At 40.2% G+C, this 16,021-nt stretch overlaps 1 protein-coding gene across 2 annotated transcripts in view; it reads left to right on the top strand.

The window, feature by feature from the left end:
* Positions 1-15,231, top strand: part of EBF2 (EBF transcription factor 2) — a 129,254-nt gene extending 114,023 nt beyond the window's left edge. For both annotated transcript variants that reach the window (XM_044282908.1, XM_044282907.1), the window contains exons 9-16: positions 4,716-4,846; positions 5,225-5,351; positions 8,170-8,258; positions 8,590-8,655; positions 8,746-8,920; positions 9,320-9,505; positions 9,787-9,954; positions 13,615-15,231. In XM_044282908.1, coding sequence (XP_044138843.1) covers positions 4,716-4,846; positions 5,225-5,351; positions 8,170-8,258; positions 8,590-8,655; positions 8,746-8,920; positions 9,320-9,505; positions 9,787-9,954; positions 13,615-13,646 — 974 coding nt within the window. In that variant the 3' untranslated portion in view covers positions 13,647-15,231. The remainder of the gene's footprint in view (positions 1-4,715; positions 4,847-5,224; positions 5,352-8,169; positions 8,259-8,589; positions 8,656-8,745; positions 8,921-9,319; positions 9,506-9,786; positions 9,955-13,614) is intronic.
* The last annotated feature ends 790 nt before the right edge of the window (positions 15,232-16,021 follow it).

Raw genomic sequence — 16,021 nt, 5'->3', positions numbered from 1 at the left:
TTGCTTGGGTAAATCAGTCAGACTCCAAAATGTTCCTCTGGGAACTAGATGTAAAAGAAAAAAAAAGATATAAAATACTAGAAAACAAATTAAATAATTTCAGCACATTATATGTAGCCTGTGACCGCCCATCATGAGTGAGACCAGTGCCCGTTCGTGTATGTTTTTCTGAGGGTATTGTGCATCTTTATGACTAAAACGAATAAAAAATCCAATATAAACACATAATAATAATTAAAATAATATGAATGCTGATATTTTTGGTTTGTTCGGCAAGCATTTACTTGAATGGGTTCCAGCCCTGTATCATAGGGCTGTAGTAATACCCAGGTGGCACCTAAATAATAGGACAGTTAACTATCTCCTCATTGTCAGATATCTAGAACCCACCTTAATTGTGATCTAGTCTTCTATAAGATTGGCCTGTGGTCCTAATATCACCTCTGTATTGTTCGACTGGTTATTCCTACTCCGTACATCTTGTATTAACCATGTGAGGAATTAATGAACTGGAAGAGAATGATTGAATCAGTGAGGAATTTAGTGTGGTGTTAATTCCCCCCCCCCCCCCAGCGGGCGGTCAAATGGTGGAAATAAATCCCAGGGTGTAGGGGGGGGGGAAGGGGCTACAGTTTGAGTCCAGCTTTGGTTAAACTGATTGGACTTGATTGACTGGCTGCTCGTTTCTGGAACCTAGCCAGAGATCTGAGGCACCTTTGACCCTGTCAGTGGTGGAAGCCGAGTGATAGATTGAGGCTGGTTATGGCTCCTGATGGAAAATTGTGAGTTGTGAGGCCTACCCATATGGAAGGGGAAGAAGCCGTACAAACACAAAATATGTCATGCACAAAAAAATTTGCTTTTGCCTTGCTACTTGCTGATCCATTTTTTTGTCCTGATTTAGATAGGATCGTTGTAAACTTAGTAGTTGAGGCAAAATTACTTAGGGATCAACTGGAATCTATAATAAAATCTTAAAGATGATGAATATTTGTGCGACATATCAATTAATCCATAAATAAAGTCCTATATAATAAAACCTAAAAAAAAATACTAGAAGGACTCATGGACACAGAGTTCCTAGAGCGCAGTAATACAGGTACGCCAAATTAGTAGGAAGACTTTGGTGCATTGAAGGAGGTCCAGGTGACAGTAGCTGAAATATATGGCATCTAGGAGCTGGCGTAGATTCAGCTTTGACGGCCAATTTCCCTCAATTTGTCCAGATGCATAGGTTGTCGCCCACCCACTTTTTTTTTTTTTAAATGCGTTTTACGTTTTCATTATATTTCTTCAATATTCTCACCAGAGATTTGCTACCCTGTAATTCTGGGTGTGGATTTTGATAAAAATCTTTATATGTAGACATAATGGGGCAAATACGGTATTAATCTTGCACCATGATTTTGGCGCAGATGAATTTTGACAAATCTATTCTTCACTTGCCCCAAGTAGAACAGATGTTTACACCTTGGGGAGACTTTTCAAAAGTGCATGTGCCAACATGTGCCGAATTTATCGCGTAACACGTGCTACCGGGATAAACCTGCCAGTCTAAGTTTATGCCATTTAACTAATAGACAGTGTTAGCAAATCTGCCCAATTATTTTTTTGTCTTGAACGATTTCATTTGCTATATTTTTCGATACACTAAATAATATATATTTTTTTTAAATAATACATTTTATAGATTTTTATATAAACAGATAAAAAAATTTAATAAGGAAATATAATAAATAATTCTGGTAATAATAAAATTCCTAATATTATTATTACTACTACTACTACTACTACTACTAATAATAATAATAATAATAATCATACATTGAGTTGAATGAATATAAACATACTATAAAAAAGTAAATATATGAATAAAAAAATATAAAAACATAAGAATATAATTATACATATAAAATAATATAAATGCAAATATAAATTATTATATGCAATTATATAATATAAATATACATAATAATTATTATTATATTATCATATATTACTATTATTATTATTATTATATTCCAATATTTTTACCACCTCCAGGGAATTCTCCAAATAACCTAGAACTATGTTTTTTCTTGCAGTATCTTTTTTTGTGTGTGTGTGTTTTCTTTCCTTTTTTCACATTTTGGAGAATTTCAAAAATTCCATGAACTATCTCCAGTTCACTAATAATCCTATAGAGTGCACAGTATATACCCCTCTTATCTGTATATACATTTCTCCTGGTGCCCCTTGCTTCACTCCCTACCATCCATACATCGAAATCCTCTGGCCTGGATTTATTTCTGTAGATTTTTCAGCTCGCGCTAAGCACTTTTTGGCTTGAGTATGATGAGTATTTCCATAATTTCACCGTATATATAGCGCTCCTCATGTCTGGTTGTAATCCGCAACCTCGTAATGAAATGAGATTGTAGTCAGAACACACCCATATGAAGAATGTGGAAAGGAAACTCCGATCTCAAGTGTGAAATCTAGGGTTGCAATTCCCCAGAATTAATATGAAGCGGGCCCCAACGCAGGTGTCAGTTCTCCCCTGTCCTGACAGCTCGACTTTATGATACCGAGTACACCCCCTCGGCATATGGCGCTACATCCCCTTAGGTACAGTCATATATCTGCAGGATCTGTCCAGTTTGGGACATAAGGCCTCATGCACACAGATGTATGCTTGCTCCTTCCTACTCCCGTGGCCATAGATCCCTGTCATGTATGCCGGAGATCTGGAGACTTTTTCACTTCTTTTTTATGTATTTAAAAAAATTGTTTTTTTTTATATAAAAAAGTTTTTTTCCCATTATTTTAGGCCTCATGCACACAAACGTATATTGTTTCTGTGTCCTTTCCATTTTTTTTTTGCAGATAGGATGTGCACCCATTAATTTCAATGTGTCCGCAAAAAATGCGGATAGCACAACGTGTGCTGTCCACATCAGTATGTCTGTTCCGTAGCCCTGCAAAAAAGATAGAGCATATCCTATTCTTGTCTGTTTTGCAAATTGTTACAATGGATTTGCCCAAAAAAATGGATGCAACACGAACTTCATTCGTATTTTTTGTGTGTCCGCAATTAGCGGACCGCAAAACACATACCGTCGTGTGAATATAGCCTTAGGCCTCCTGCAGACGAAAGTGTGCGCCCCGTGGCCGTGCTGCGGCCCGCATTTTGCACGAACACCGACCGTGGGGCAGCCGCAGCGGATCACGGCCCGATTCACTTTAATGGGTCCGCGATCCGGCCGTTCCGTTATAAGATAGGACATGTTCTATCTTTTTGCGGAACGGAAATACGGGACGAAACCCTACGGAAGCACTCCGTAGTGCTTCCGTAGGGTTCCGTTCCGTGCTTCTATTCCGCACCATTCCGCATCTCCGGATTTGCGGACCTGTTGAAGTGAATGGGTCCGCATCCGTGATGCGGAATGCACACGGAACGGTGCCAGTGCAAATGCAGTCCACAATACGGCAACGGGACACCTACGGTCGTGTGCAGGAGGCCTTAATCACATTCCCCTTTCTGCACACTAGAAGAAAGTCCATTCCGACCTTCTGAATTTAAATAGAAATTATTATTGATATCATTGAATATATACCGTAAGTAAATTATTCTTGAATTGCAAAAAATAATAATCAATATATTTTAAAAACAATATCTAGTGTGTATGATATAGACATGCATCACAGACATAATACATGTCATATTCTGACAGTATATTATTGTCCAGATGCTTAAAGGGGTTTTCTAGTTTGTATGGGCATCCTTTAAAATAATTGTTTATGGAGGTTTCTGTAATGTATTTCTTTTACCTTTATTGCTGCTATTTCCTGTCCATTGTCCATGCAGCTCTTTCTTATTTCCTGTGATGTTATGTCCATGGGCGGAGCAGTGATGGGGGAGTGTCTATGTAACAAGCTGGGTGGGTGGAGCTATACACTAGCTGGGTGTTAGGGCCAGTAATAGTCGAGTAGCTATGTAACTAGCTGGGTGGGTGGAGCTATACACTAGCTGGGTGGGTGGAGCTATAAACTAGCTGGGTGTTAGGGCCAGTGATAGGGGAGTGTCTATGTATCTAGCTGGGTGGGAGGAGCTATAAACTAGCTGGGTGTTAGGGCCAGTGATAGGGGAGTAGCTATGTAACTAGCTGGGTGGGAGGAGCTATAAACTGTTGTTAGGGGCGGTGCTGGAGCTGTGCATCATGGGTTTGGTTGGACACAGGAACAGGAAGTGGCACATACAGGATGTATAGAAGTAAGAGGTATTGGTTTTCATGGTGAAAATGGGTCAGGAGAGTCCATAATAAAAAAAAAAAATCATGGGGAAGATGTACACGAGGTAAGCAGCTATGTCTTTAAAGGGGTTTTCTGGCTAGGGAAAAAAATTAAAAAGAGGCAGAATAGCTTTAAAAAGGGAGAAACGATCAAACTTAGCTTACCTATAGGCCACTGCTCTCATTCCGCTGCTTCAAGGTTTATCCAAGTCTGATGTTCTAGCAGGATCAATGATGTATTCTTTTTTTTTTTTACTTTTTAAAGCTATTCTACTGATGTTTTTAAAAAAATTTGCCAGCCGAACAACACCTTAAATCTTAAGCCCATGAAACTTTGGTACCTGCACTGAACATTACTGACATAAAACTGAGGGACGTGACCGATGAGTCCAGGTAAAGTGGTTCAAGCTCTGATTAATGGGCTATTTCGTTATGTGTTTACAGCCACACCATGCATCAAAGCCATTAGTCCTAGTGAGGGTTGGACTACCGGAGGTGCTATGGTCATCATCATTGGAGATAACTTCTTTGACGGTCTTCAAGTAGTGTTTGGGACTATGCTGGTTTGGAGTGAGGTAAGATATAATTTATCTTCATGCCAATGCACTATGTGGTTATTAGCTAAAGCCCATAAACTGGTAGTATAAAGATAGTATATGACAATTCTCCTGAGAACTAGGACATGCTTATATGGTTTGTAAGTTAAAAAATGGCACGTCAATTAACCTGGCATCAATCAATTTGCCATAGAGTGCGGAGGTTCCTTTCTGGGACAGTATCATATTAACTTTTGATGCAGTTGACCGGGAGTGACCACTCATTTAGTTTATCAAAATTACACCCTAAGAGTTGCCCCAAAATGTACGACTATACACTTTATCACTTTAGTCTACAATCTCATGGGCCACATCAGCCAGTTTATGTGATGACCTTTTTGACTTTCATTTCCACAGCTCATCACTCCACATGCCATCCGGGTCCAGACACCTCCACGGCACATCCCAGGTGTGGTAGAGGTGACATTATCGTACAAATCCAAACAATTCTGCAAAGGAGCCCCGGGGAGGTTTATTTACACAGGTAAATATATAGCCATGACCACAAGTAATTTCTCTTATACATAGTCACAAAGCCATCACTTCCTCATGAGGATTATTAGGAGATGCCGGTATTGCAATATGGACGCGCATAATGCAATGAGCCAAAAGACCAATTTGTCAAGTTACTCTACATCACAATGTGGAAAATTGTCCTATCACCTTTGATCGGATGTTCTCTACTCTTTTGGTCGGCAAAGTAATTCTAGGTAGGACTAAACTGGAATTGGGGGAGCAGTAAAGTGGGGCCCTGTTTCCCTCCCTCGATGGCTAGTAAGACTTTCCCCCTAAACAAGAAAGGAAAGAAGTAGGTCATGTCATCCCTCAGTCCTAGAGGAAATGGAATAGCGTGGTGGCATCAAACTACACATCATTTGACATGCATGTGCGTAATTACCATAGAGACTACTGCTGGAGAGAAGTTGCCGAGCAAGGTTGGCTAAATCCATAATTTTAAAGGGTGGTGAGAACCCCTATTCACAAGCCAAACAAAGGTCTGGGGAATTTATCTAAAGCTGGCCATAACTTTTGAATGTTTGGATGAATTCTCCAGGACCAGCCAACCATCAATGGTGGTGTCCTAGCTTTCACCCGGAAGACGTCAGGGACAGGGATTTCAACACGCCTGATCTTTCTTTTGTCAGTGGAGATAGACCACTGCCAGAGGTGTCTTTCAGCTCTTGGCTGAGCAGAGAATGTATGTGTATAGAGGGTGAGGATGGGAAGGAACAACAGTCGGCCGAACAAGCATTTGGCCAACAGTTACATAAAATGCATGGACATCTTTAGGATCATAGAAAAGAGATGGGGGCAACCAATCATCAAGTTATACTGTCTCAGATATTTAGCGGTGTGGTGGTGTTAACCAGTACCAGAAGGTAACCATTTTAGTCTTTGCTCACCTCTGTGTTCACTCCAGAGACCTTCTGAAGAACCATACCCAAAAAATAACTATTTGGAGCAAAATTTATAATGTGAGTTCCTGTTCTCTAATTAAACATTAGGTTAAGCACTTCTGTAATACAAATAAAGATGCCGATAAAAATGGAATTATAAAGATAACGCAACGTAATAACTAATAGTAGATGACACTTTGACGGTCTCATCTGGAGCTAATAGGCAATATTTCACACTTTACCTTGGTGAGAAATTATCACCGTTACCATTCACCATTATTGGGATCGTCTCGAAGGAGCTGCTATATTCTGTAAGAAAACATTTATGTTAAAGAAAAACACCTATTTTACATCAATTTGCAAGGTGTAATGTGTGTCAGTGACGGGGGCAAGGACATAATGTGCTGCAGAACTGTTTCCATCATCCGCCATTCCCAGGATATGGAGTGAATTCCATCCAGCTTAATTCAATTGGGGTTTGCAATTCAATGACAGATGAAATGGGTATTATTAAACTGCTTAAACGTGCCCACTGGGATTGGAGAAAATCTAAGTTTAGCCAACGTTACTTTTTTTTTTTTCTTTAGATTTTTCTATTATATTCCCTCTTGTCTGGCTCCTGTTATATTAAAATTCATGTTCCCTTTAATTACTTAATAAAAAGTAAATAGAAATGCTGCTTCTATGGGGAGGTGACCTTCTCTGTTCATTTCATCCGAGGATGTTTCTCACAGATAAACAAGAAACGGAGGTTCGTGTAGGTTCTGATACAGATTTATGGACAAGTTTTTTTTATAAGTAGCATCCCTGTTCTGCAGAGCTTACCATCCATTGTACAATAAGGTCATGGTGCTCAGAGGCCAGGTCCCAGGTCATTCAGCATTTAGGAACTTAGAAACTTAAAGGGGTTGTCCCACAAAAAATATTCTACATTTTTCAAACCAGCCCCTGGATATAAATATTTTTGTAATTGCATGTCACTAAACATTTAGTATAGCCAGTGAGCTATTCAATAAAATGTATCTGTATAGCGCCACCTGCTGTTTGCTCTTTTTCTAATTTCTCTGTCCTGCTCACTAAATTGGAAGCACATTCTCTTTTCCATCCTTCAACAGCCACCAGCTGCAGTAGAAAGGTCACACCCCTGAGTAAGTTCACATCCCCCTAAACTGCCAGCTTGAAATAAATCTAGCAGAGAGTTGGTGCAAAAAATGGGGAGATCTCTGGATGGCTGGTTCAAAATTTGTTAGAAAGAGATTGATATCGGATTTTTATTTTTTACCTTAATCACGGGATAACCTCAACCTCAAGTTGGGTTAGAGTATATATGGGCACACCAGTGTAATACACTATCTGCCCACTATTCCCCTACCGGTGGCTAGGGAATACATACAAGATATGGTGGTGGCTTTCTGCTGTTTTGCTCCACCATATTGGTTCTCCTTTGTGGAGAAAATTTAATATATGGTTTGACGATCCATTCAGTTTATATCATAACCGTTCAAGTTAGTGCCAAGATGTGGACCAAATCTTGACTTTGTTATGGCTCCCGATAATTTGTGTTTATACCCATGGATGCACAGATAGATCAATAATGTCTAGGGAGTAATGGAGATACTGGTCCTACAGTAAGCTTTTAGAAAGATGTTGGAGGAGGGCTTGCACTTCAAAAATACAAATTGGTGGGATGAATATAGTAACACCTCCAAAAAGCTTGTGCACAAAATTTAGATCTTGTGTTCTTGGATGAGAATGTGCTTGACCATGGTCGGCCAAGGCAAGACCTTTTTTTATTTAATAAAGATGTCCAAGAACAGACACAAGCTATTAATATTAAATCCTGTCAAAATATGTCCACGTCTATGGATTAGTTAATACTTAGATGTTTATTTGCTTTCTCAACAGCATTAAACGAGCCTACGATTGATTACGGATTCCAGAGGTTACAAAAGGTGGTCCCCAGACATCCTGGAGACCCAGAGAGGCTGGCCAAGGTAATAACAGTACAAGAATAGCCACAGCAGACATTTACTATGACAATCCTTAAGGACACATTTTGCCAATTCGTAAATTTTGGATAAGGCGTTTAAGCAAAACAATAAAAATGGAAATTGTGAACTACCAGGCAGAAGAACACAAAAACATCTGCTTTTTAGTGCAAAAACAAACATATACGTTCAGAAGGAAACTGATAGTGGTGGGGCCAGGACCAGGGACAGCTCCATTCACTGCCCCGAACAGTGTCTTGTCTTGTCATGTCACCAAGTCCTTGGAATAACTGGTTACCTTTATGCACCTGACACTATTTTCTACTATCTTCCTTAGGAAATGCTACTTAAAAGAGCAGCAGATTTGGTGGAGGCTTTGTATGGAAACCCACATAATAATCAGGTAACCATCATGAATAGCACATTGCCTTTTGCTCGTGTTTGGATCTTTGAGCTTCCATCTTGACAATGTCCTCCTTCCTATTCCTAACAGGATATCATTCTCAAAAGAGCGGCGGACATTGCTGAGGCTTTATATAGTGTCCCACGCAACCACAATCAAATTCCTGCCCTTTCCAGCTCTCCTGTGCACAGTGGCATGATGGGAATTAATTCTTACGGGGGACAGCTAGGAATCTCAATTTCAGAAACACAGGCCAATAATCAGGGTGAGTAACATCATATGACTCTTATTTATGGCGGCCATACACATTGGTCAGGGGTTGGTCGAATCCATCCATTTCTGCATGTCTGGCCAACCATCTTATGTGTATTAGATGTTTGGATAACATTTGTTCTGCAGATGATGGAGTTAAAAGTATCGGCAGGTTAAATTTTGACATGCCGATCCTTAGTCTTGAAGGGACATAAGCCATCTCCATTATTTGGCTCGAACCAAGTGTTCAAATGTATAAAGTGTTCAGGAGAAATAGCTGCTGGACAAACGAGCATTGGGCCGACAGCTATATAAGGTGTATGACCACCTTCACCCAGTCTCCCGTACTCCTCCTCATCACCAGATCTCCATTCCTCAGTAAATGGTCATCCTCTATGTGTCTGCTCCACAGGTTACATACGGAATACAAGCAGTATCTCCCCACGTGGCTACTCAACCAGTTCCACCCCACAACAATCTAACTACAGCACCCCCAACAACAGCATGAATGGATACAGCAATGTCCCAATGTCTAACCTGGGAGTCCCCGGGTCTCCAAGCTTCATCAATGGCTCACCTACTACGTCACCCTATGGCAGTGAGTACCTTTATTATGTCCATTGTATTGATGGAATCTGTACTTTAGATGAACTTAGTACATGACTGAAGAAAGGGTGGATGAAGAAGTTGGGTAATCAACATTTGGGCATTGTGCCCATGACCCCGATTTTAAGTCACATATTGACATTGGGAACCTTTACACACCATTTACCTCCTCATCTAGCCACTCTGTTGATACAGAGATCACTAATCTTTAATGGTGGGCCCAAAGACCTGCTGAGATTTCATTAGTTTCACTCATGTCCTCTTTACTTGTAGTCATGCCGTCCAGCCCACCCGTGGGGTCTTCTGGAAGCTCGTCTATCCTGCCTTTCTCCTCCTCCGTCTTCCCTTCCATGAAACAGAAGAGTGCCTTCGCCCCAGTTATCCGACCGCAGGGTTCTCCATCTCCAGCCTGTTCTAGTGGAAACGGTAATGGTTTCAGAGGTGAGGGCATCCCAACCCGTTTGACTCAAAACATATTTAAATGAAAAAACAAAACCAAGTAATACGTGGAGAATCATGACATGAAAAATTGAACTATATATATATATATATATATATATATATATATATATATATAAATATATATATATATATAGAAGTTGTATCTGCCTTCGAAACCCCTCAAATTTTCAGTATTGGGGAAGATTTACAAGAAAAACTGCTTTTGTTGCCCATAGCAACCAATCATCAGAGTGCAGCTTTCATTTTTGAAAAACAGAATACGAAATAAAAGCTGTGCCCTTATTGGTTGCTATGGGCAACAAAGATAGTTTTTCTGTCAGAGAGTTTCATAAATCTCCGACAGAGGTTGACCACTAGCGCCCTTGACTCACCAAGTCTTTACTAGTTAACCTGGAGTTTAGGGTAAATTTATAAGTGGCAGAAATTTCTGCGACTGAAATTCTGTTCTACACCTCTGAACTGTTTTTTCTTGGTGGGAAACACCTAGGTTTCTGAAAGCCCCATTCACATGAATGAAACAGTCCCAGAAATTTCACACGCAATAAATTTATGGCGTGACGGTATACCCTTAAAGAGGACCGTGCAGCAGGATCAACCCTATCAAACCAGGCCTACTGCCTGTTAGGGTTGATTTTGCTGATTAAAACGATACCTGGTTGTCGAAAATCCGTTGCACCGTTCCAGAGAAAACAGTTTCATTTCTGAACCTGATTAGAGCTGAGGGGCAGAGAGGGGGGCGTGGCAAGCACAGGAAGCTGAGGCGCACTGAGGAGTCTAGGGCCCGCCTCTTAATGCACTTAAGTCGCATATGGAATTTAACTATTCTTTTCTCTGGAACAGCGCAACGGATTTTCACCATTCAGGCATCGTTTTGATCAGCAGGATAAATCCTACCAGGCATTAATATCTGGTTTCATAGGATTGATCCTGCTGGCAGGTCCTTTTAAATAGCAGGACTGTCTACAAAAAAAAAAAAAAAATGACATCTTGAGTTTAAAGAGGAAGTCCACATATTCTATATTGTACGATCAAAAAAATATAAAGATATACCAGTCACATGACCACAGAGGGATCTTTGCTGTCTCTGGGACCTTACGTAAGGGATTCGCAGCCCCCACTAGTTCTACTAAAACTTTGTTGTCCCTCTTCCGCTGGGACTTGCAGGGCTGTCAAAAGCGTTCTCGGAGAGGCTGCTGGGAAATCTCTGCAGGAAGCTCAGCATGGTGCTGCCCTGTTCTGCTTGACTAGGGGAGAAAGAGACAGGGCTACTCATGAAATTTCATCTAGACGTATGCAGTGCACAATAAGCATACCGACACACACTGCAGGATTTGTGTATTATATTATTATTAGGCTGCTATATCATTGTCTGTTGATTTTGGCATGTTACGGTATACCAGTATGTATGTTTATATACATGGAGTCGTATGTGAGCGTTCTGGCAGTGAAGTGGTCATAGGTTGTGACGGTAACCTGAGCAGTAGAGGGGTTGGGGAATATCCACGGATCTGATTTCACTCTCAGGCCCGGTCTTTCAGCACTGGGCTCAGAAAGGTCTCTCTCGCACCCCAGGGAGCTCCCCTCATGCCTCCGCTGCCAGCAAAACTCTGCAGGGCAGAGGGAAGATGTGGAGCCAAGCCGGAAACCAGCCTGTGTTACACATCAGATAGAGCGCAGGCTGTGCGTACGTGTAGAAGCCTGTCAGTCATACAGCTCGCTCTGGACAATGAAACTCAGTCTAAGCGTTCACATAGAGAACACTGGATCATACATACCGATCGCAGCCGCACTGCATGGTCCATAGACTGAGCGGTGACGTATAGTGCTGGATACCATGAAAAGAATAGAAAGACGGAGAGAATAAAGAATATTCATTCATCAATGCAAAAAAATACTTAAAAAAAGGATTAAATGCGTATAATATGTAGTTATTTTTCCATTTTTATAGGTGATATATTTCACAATTAAAAAAATAAATTCTATTTACTTTCTTATCAAAATTTCTTAAAGGAAAAGTTTGACAAAAAATCCCTTTAAAAATGGAAGAACAGATAAACATACAAGACGGTGCCTAGTTCAAAATGGTGTCCAAATATCAGCGCCACACATTGGTCAAATAATACTTCCATATAGTTGCCTCAATGACAGTCCTATACAGTAATCTGCCGTACACAGCTTAAAGGGGTTATCCCATGAATTAATGTAAAAAATCTGAAATAATCTAGTACATGACAACCACCAGCCCTGCACCTCACATGGATCCAGAGATCCACCTCCCCATACATTGCCCCAATGGTTCTTCTAGATTTATTTCAAGCTGTCAGCTGAGAGAATGTGTCTTTTCTTAGAGGCGTGTCCTTACTGCTGCAGCTGGTGGCATTTAAAGGATGAAAGTGAACATGTGCTTCCATCTCCGTGAGCAGGACAGAGAAATTAGAAAAAGAGCAAACAGTAGGTGGCACCATACAGATAGCTTTTATTGAATAACTCAGTAGCTATAATACATTTTTAATTCCATGCAATTGCGAAAGTATTCAGATTCAGGTGCTGGTTTGAAATATTTTTCGTGGGGCAACCCCCTTTAAGTAGACGTGCCACACAATGCCACCATGCAGCGCTCAAATAGTACTAACCTACAGCTCCATATGTAAAGTGCTCTGGTACAAAGTGATCCCGCTATACAATTAATATTACATTTTGTGGTGGTCTCAACTCTTGCATGCCATGTTATCTGTAGTGCCCGGTTCCGCAGGGGCGGTTCCTACATCACGTGCGACCACATAGATCCTATATGAACAGTACAATACAGTACCCTATATGAACAGTATATGTACTGATTAAAAACAATCAAGTCCGCAGGACCGCAAACATATAAAAATGAGGGGCAGATTTATTGAGGCTGGAATTTCAAATGAAAGTAAAAAAAAAAATAGAATGAATTTCATTAAAATTGCCAAATTGATTAAAAGGGTCATGATAAATTGAGTGGAAAGGTGCTGACCACACCCCCCTGGTTAACCCCACCCACTTTTGAGTTTTTTTTTTGTGTGTGCCATTCTCCCTCTCCAGTGCCATGGTGTCATACCTAGTCTTATTTTTCACCGCTTTTTAGAAAAGTGGTGGAGAACCTCGAAGGTGTGTGCCTCAGAAAATCTCCTGGCGCGTGTGCTAAACGTGTCCACCATGCAGTCGGTGCTGGGACTGTATGTGTCGGCATATCACTGTGTAGGAAAGTATAGTCTGCAAAGGGGCACAGTAAAAAACAACAACCTTACAGTGCAGTATACATTGGGAGTCAATGGTCGTCTACTGCTGTAGACCTATACATTGGCATAAGTCGGAGGTAGCCAAAAAATAGAGCCTACAGAACCGTGAAGCCCTTGTCGCTCTTTCCTATACATTTGGTGGTATTGCAAAAAGTATCACACGGCCTTCGTAAATATGAAAATTGGCCTAAAAACCGGTATGAACACATCTATGAATCTGCCGCTTCACCAATATATAGGCCAGGGGCAGATTTCTTCATTATCCATTTATATTCATCCATGTTTTAGAAGATGTTGGACCTATATGAACTTTTTTTATGCACTTTCGGTAATATATTCAACTTTGACCCATCTTTTTGCTTTGTTGTGACAGCTATGACCGGCCTAGTCGTCCCACCTATGTGAGGAAACATTGGACTGTTTGTATATTTCTGAGAAGCAGAGGAACAGCATGAAGACATTGCGTGTTGTGGTCCACATCCAAGGTGGGATAAAAAAACAAAAAACGAGGAGGCCTCTTGGTCCCATCTATGGAGATCCACTATCCATCCTAGCCCGGAGAAGTGACCTGTAAGGATACAACGCATCTTATGTCTACATGGTGGAATAACTAAACTGAGTCCTGAACAGAGCTGGAAATTCAGACAACTACAAGGAATATTTTGGATACTCTTCGATTTTTTTTTCTTCTTTGTAGGAAAAAAAAGGACTATTTCTATTTTCAACTAACTTTTTCTGATACCAATTTTATGTTTGAGTCTCGAGAAGAAAAAAAAATACAAAGCATTTTACAAAAGGAACCGAACAGGGTATCGGCAGGGAGGACTGTGCAGCCATTATCTGCGTGGATAATCTGCTTTCCTATGCTGTATGTTTCTGCTTACATGCTTATGTTTTTTTTATATATGTTTTACATTATTTAATTGAATAAACTTGTAACTTATTGTATTTAGAGGTAGAAAAAAAAAATCCACATGATAATAAATATTGACATGGGTGATGGGAGCTGTGGTCTCACAGCGGACACGGGGCATCGTGGAGTTGCATGCATCTAAACCCAAGGTTGGACTCATATTTCTAGACTTCTTCCTTATCAACACCCTTTCTTAGATCTTACAACTGGGCCCACCTGCCCTAGTGTCCTTCTACTAAGTAGCAGTCACGTGGTCCCATGAAGGTAAATTGATGTGTTTATGGAGGTGGCTTATTTTATTCTTCTGCAAGACCAAAATTTGCAGGAATAATTGACTCAACTGAACTATATCACAAGTCCAGTGGAACCACAAGTCTAGTTGTTGAGTTGACTGGGTAACCTCTGGGACCACAATGCAGTCCCATAGTGTCCATTTTGGATATTTTAAAATGCGCCCCCTGTCATTCCTTCACTGATTTAGGTTACATCTATTCAATAGTTACCATACAATTATATCAAGGGCCACTTTCCATGGTAAAGTTTTTGGATGGAGAAGGTTGACGGTCTTCAGAATGTAAAGAAAACATTTATGGCATTAAAAAACTAGATGCAAATTCCATAGACAGACCTTCCACTAAAGCACTGAGATCCACAGTCTCAACACAACAAAATCTGCGCACGCCCAGAAGATAAAAAAAAAAGCACTTTGCAATTCCAAGTCCATCAAGCAATATGTAATGGCCACAAATGTTATGTACTATTGTGTTACCACATTGAGACGTCAGTAATAATTTAAGACATCCTTACTTACTTTCCTTGTTATGTTTATGTGTGCCAATGAGAATATTTCTTTTTGGACTTTTTGGACCTCCCATGCCTACTGATAGCTACTTATCTCACTGTAGAGAAGAGGAAGATACCTGTGATATAACATGGACCAATCTCTCAGAGTTCTGATTTCTCTAGGTTTTTACAGTGCTGCTTTCATGATATCTGCTTTGTTAGAAAGAAAAGACAAATAATAATAATAATGATACTGTTGTTTTTTTTTTTGTTTTATTCGAGATGTCCATCCAGATTAAATTTCATGTTAAGGAATTTTGTATAAATCTGTTTCTGCTTGTTCTTTTTATGATAAATATGGAAATTTTATTTGTCACAGATCCTATATATTCTACAGTCAGGAGATCACTGGATATTAGATATAACCAGTGCTGTGTGATCCTGTCCTGATCATCTACAGTTCAGAGATCACTTGATATTAGACATAATCAGCACTGTGTGGTCCTGTCCTGATCATCTACAGTCAGGAGGTCACTGGATATTATATATAACCAGTACTATGTGGTCCTGTACTGATCATCTACAGTCAGGAGATCACTAGATATTAGATATAACTAGCGCTGTGTGAACATGTCCTGATCATCTACAGTCAGGAGATCACTGAATATTAGGTATAACCAGCACTGTGTGATCCTGTCCTGATCATCTACAGTCAGGTGATCACTGGATATTAGGTATAACCAGCACTGTGTGATTCCTGTCCTGATCATGTACAGTCAGGAGATCACTGAATATTAGTTATAACCAGCACTGAGTGATCCGGTCCTGATCATCTATAGTAAGGAGATCACTGGAAATTAGATATAACCAGTACTATGTGGTCCTGTACTGATCATCTACAGTCAGGAGATCACTAGATATTAGATATAACTAGCACTGTGTGAACCTGTCCTGATCATCTACAGTCAGGAGATCACTGGATATTAGATATAACCAGCACTGTGTGATCCTGTCCTGATCATGTACAGTCAGGAGATCACTGGATTTTAGATATAACCAGTACTATGTGGTCCTATTCTGATCA

This window comes from Bufo gargarizans, chromosome 2, assembly GCF_014858855.1.
Source record: "Bufo gargarizans isolate SCDJY-AF-19 chromosome 2, ASM1485885v1, whole genome shotgun sequence".
NCBI classification, from domain to species: domain Eukaryota; kingdom Metazoa; phylum Chordata; class Amphibia; order Anura; family Bufonidae; genus Bufo; species Bufo gargarizans.
Note: the sequence above shows the minus strand (reverse complement) of the source record. Positions and strands in the feature narration are given on the sequence as shown.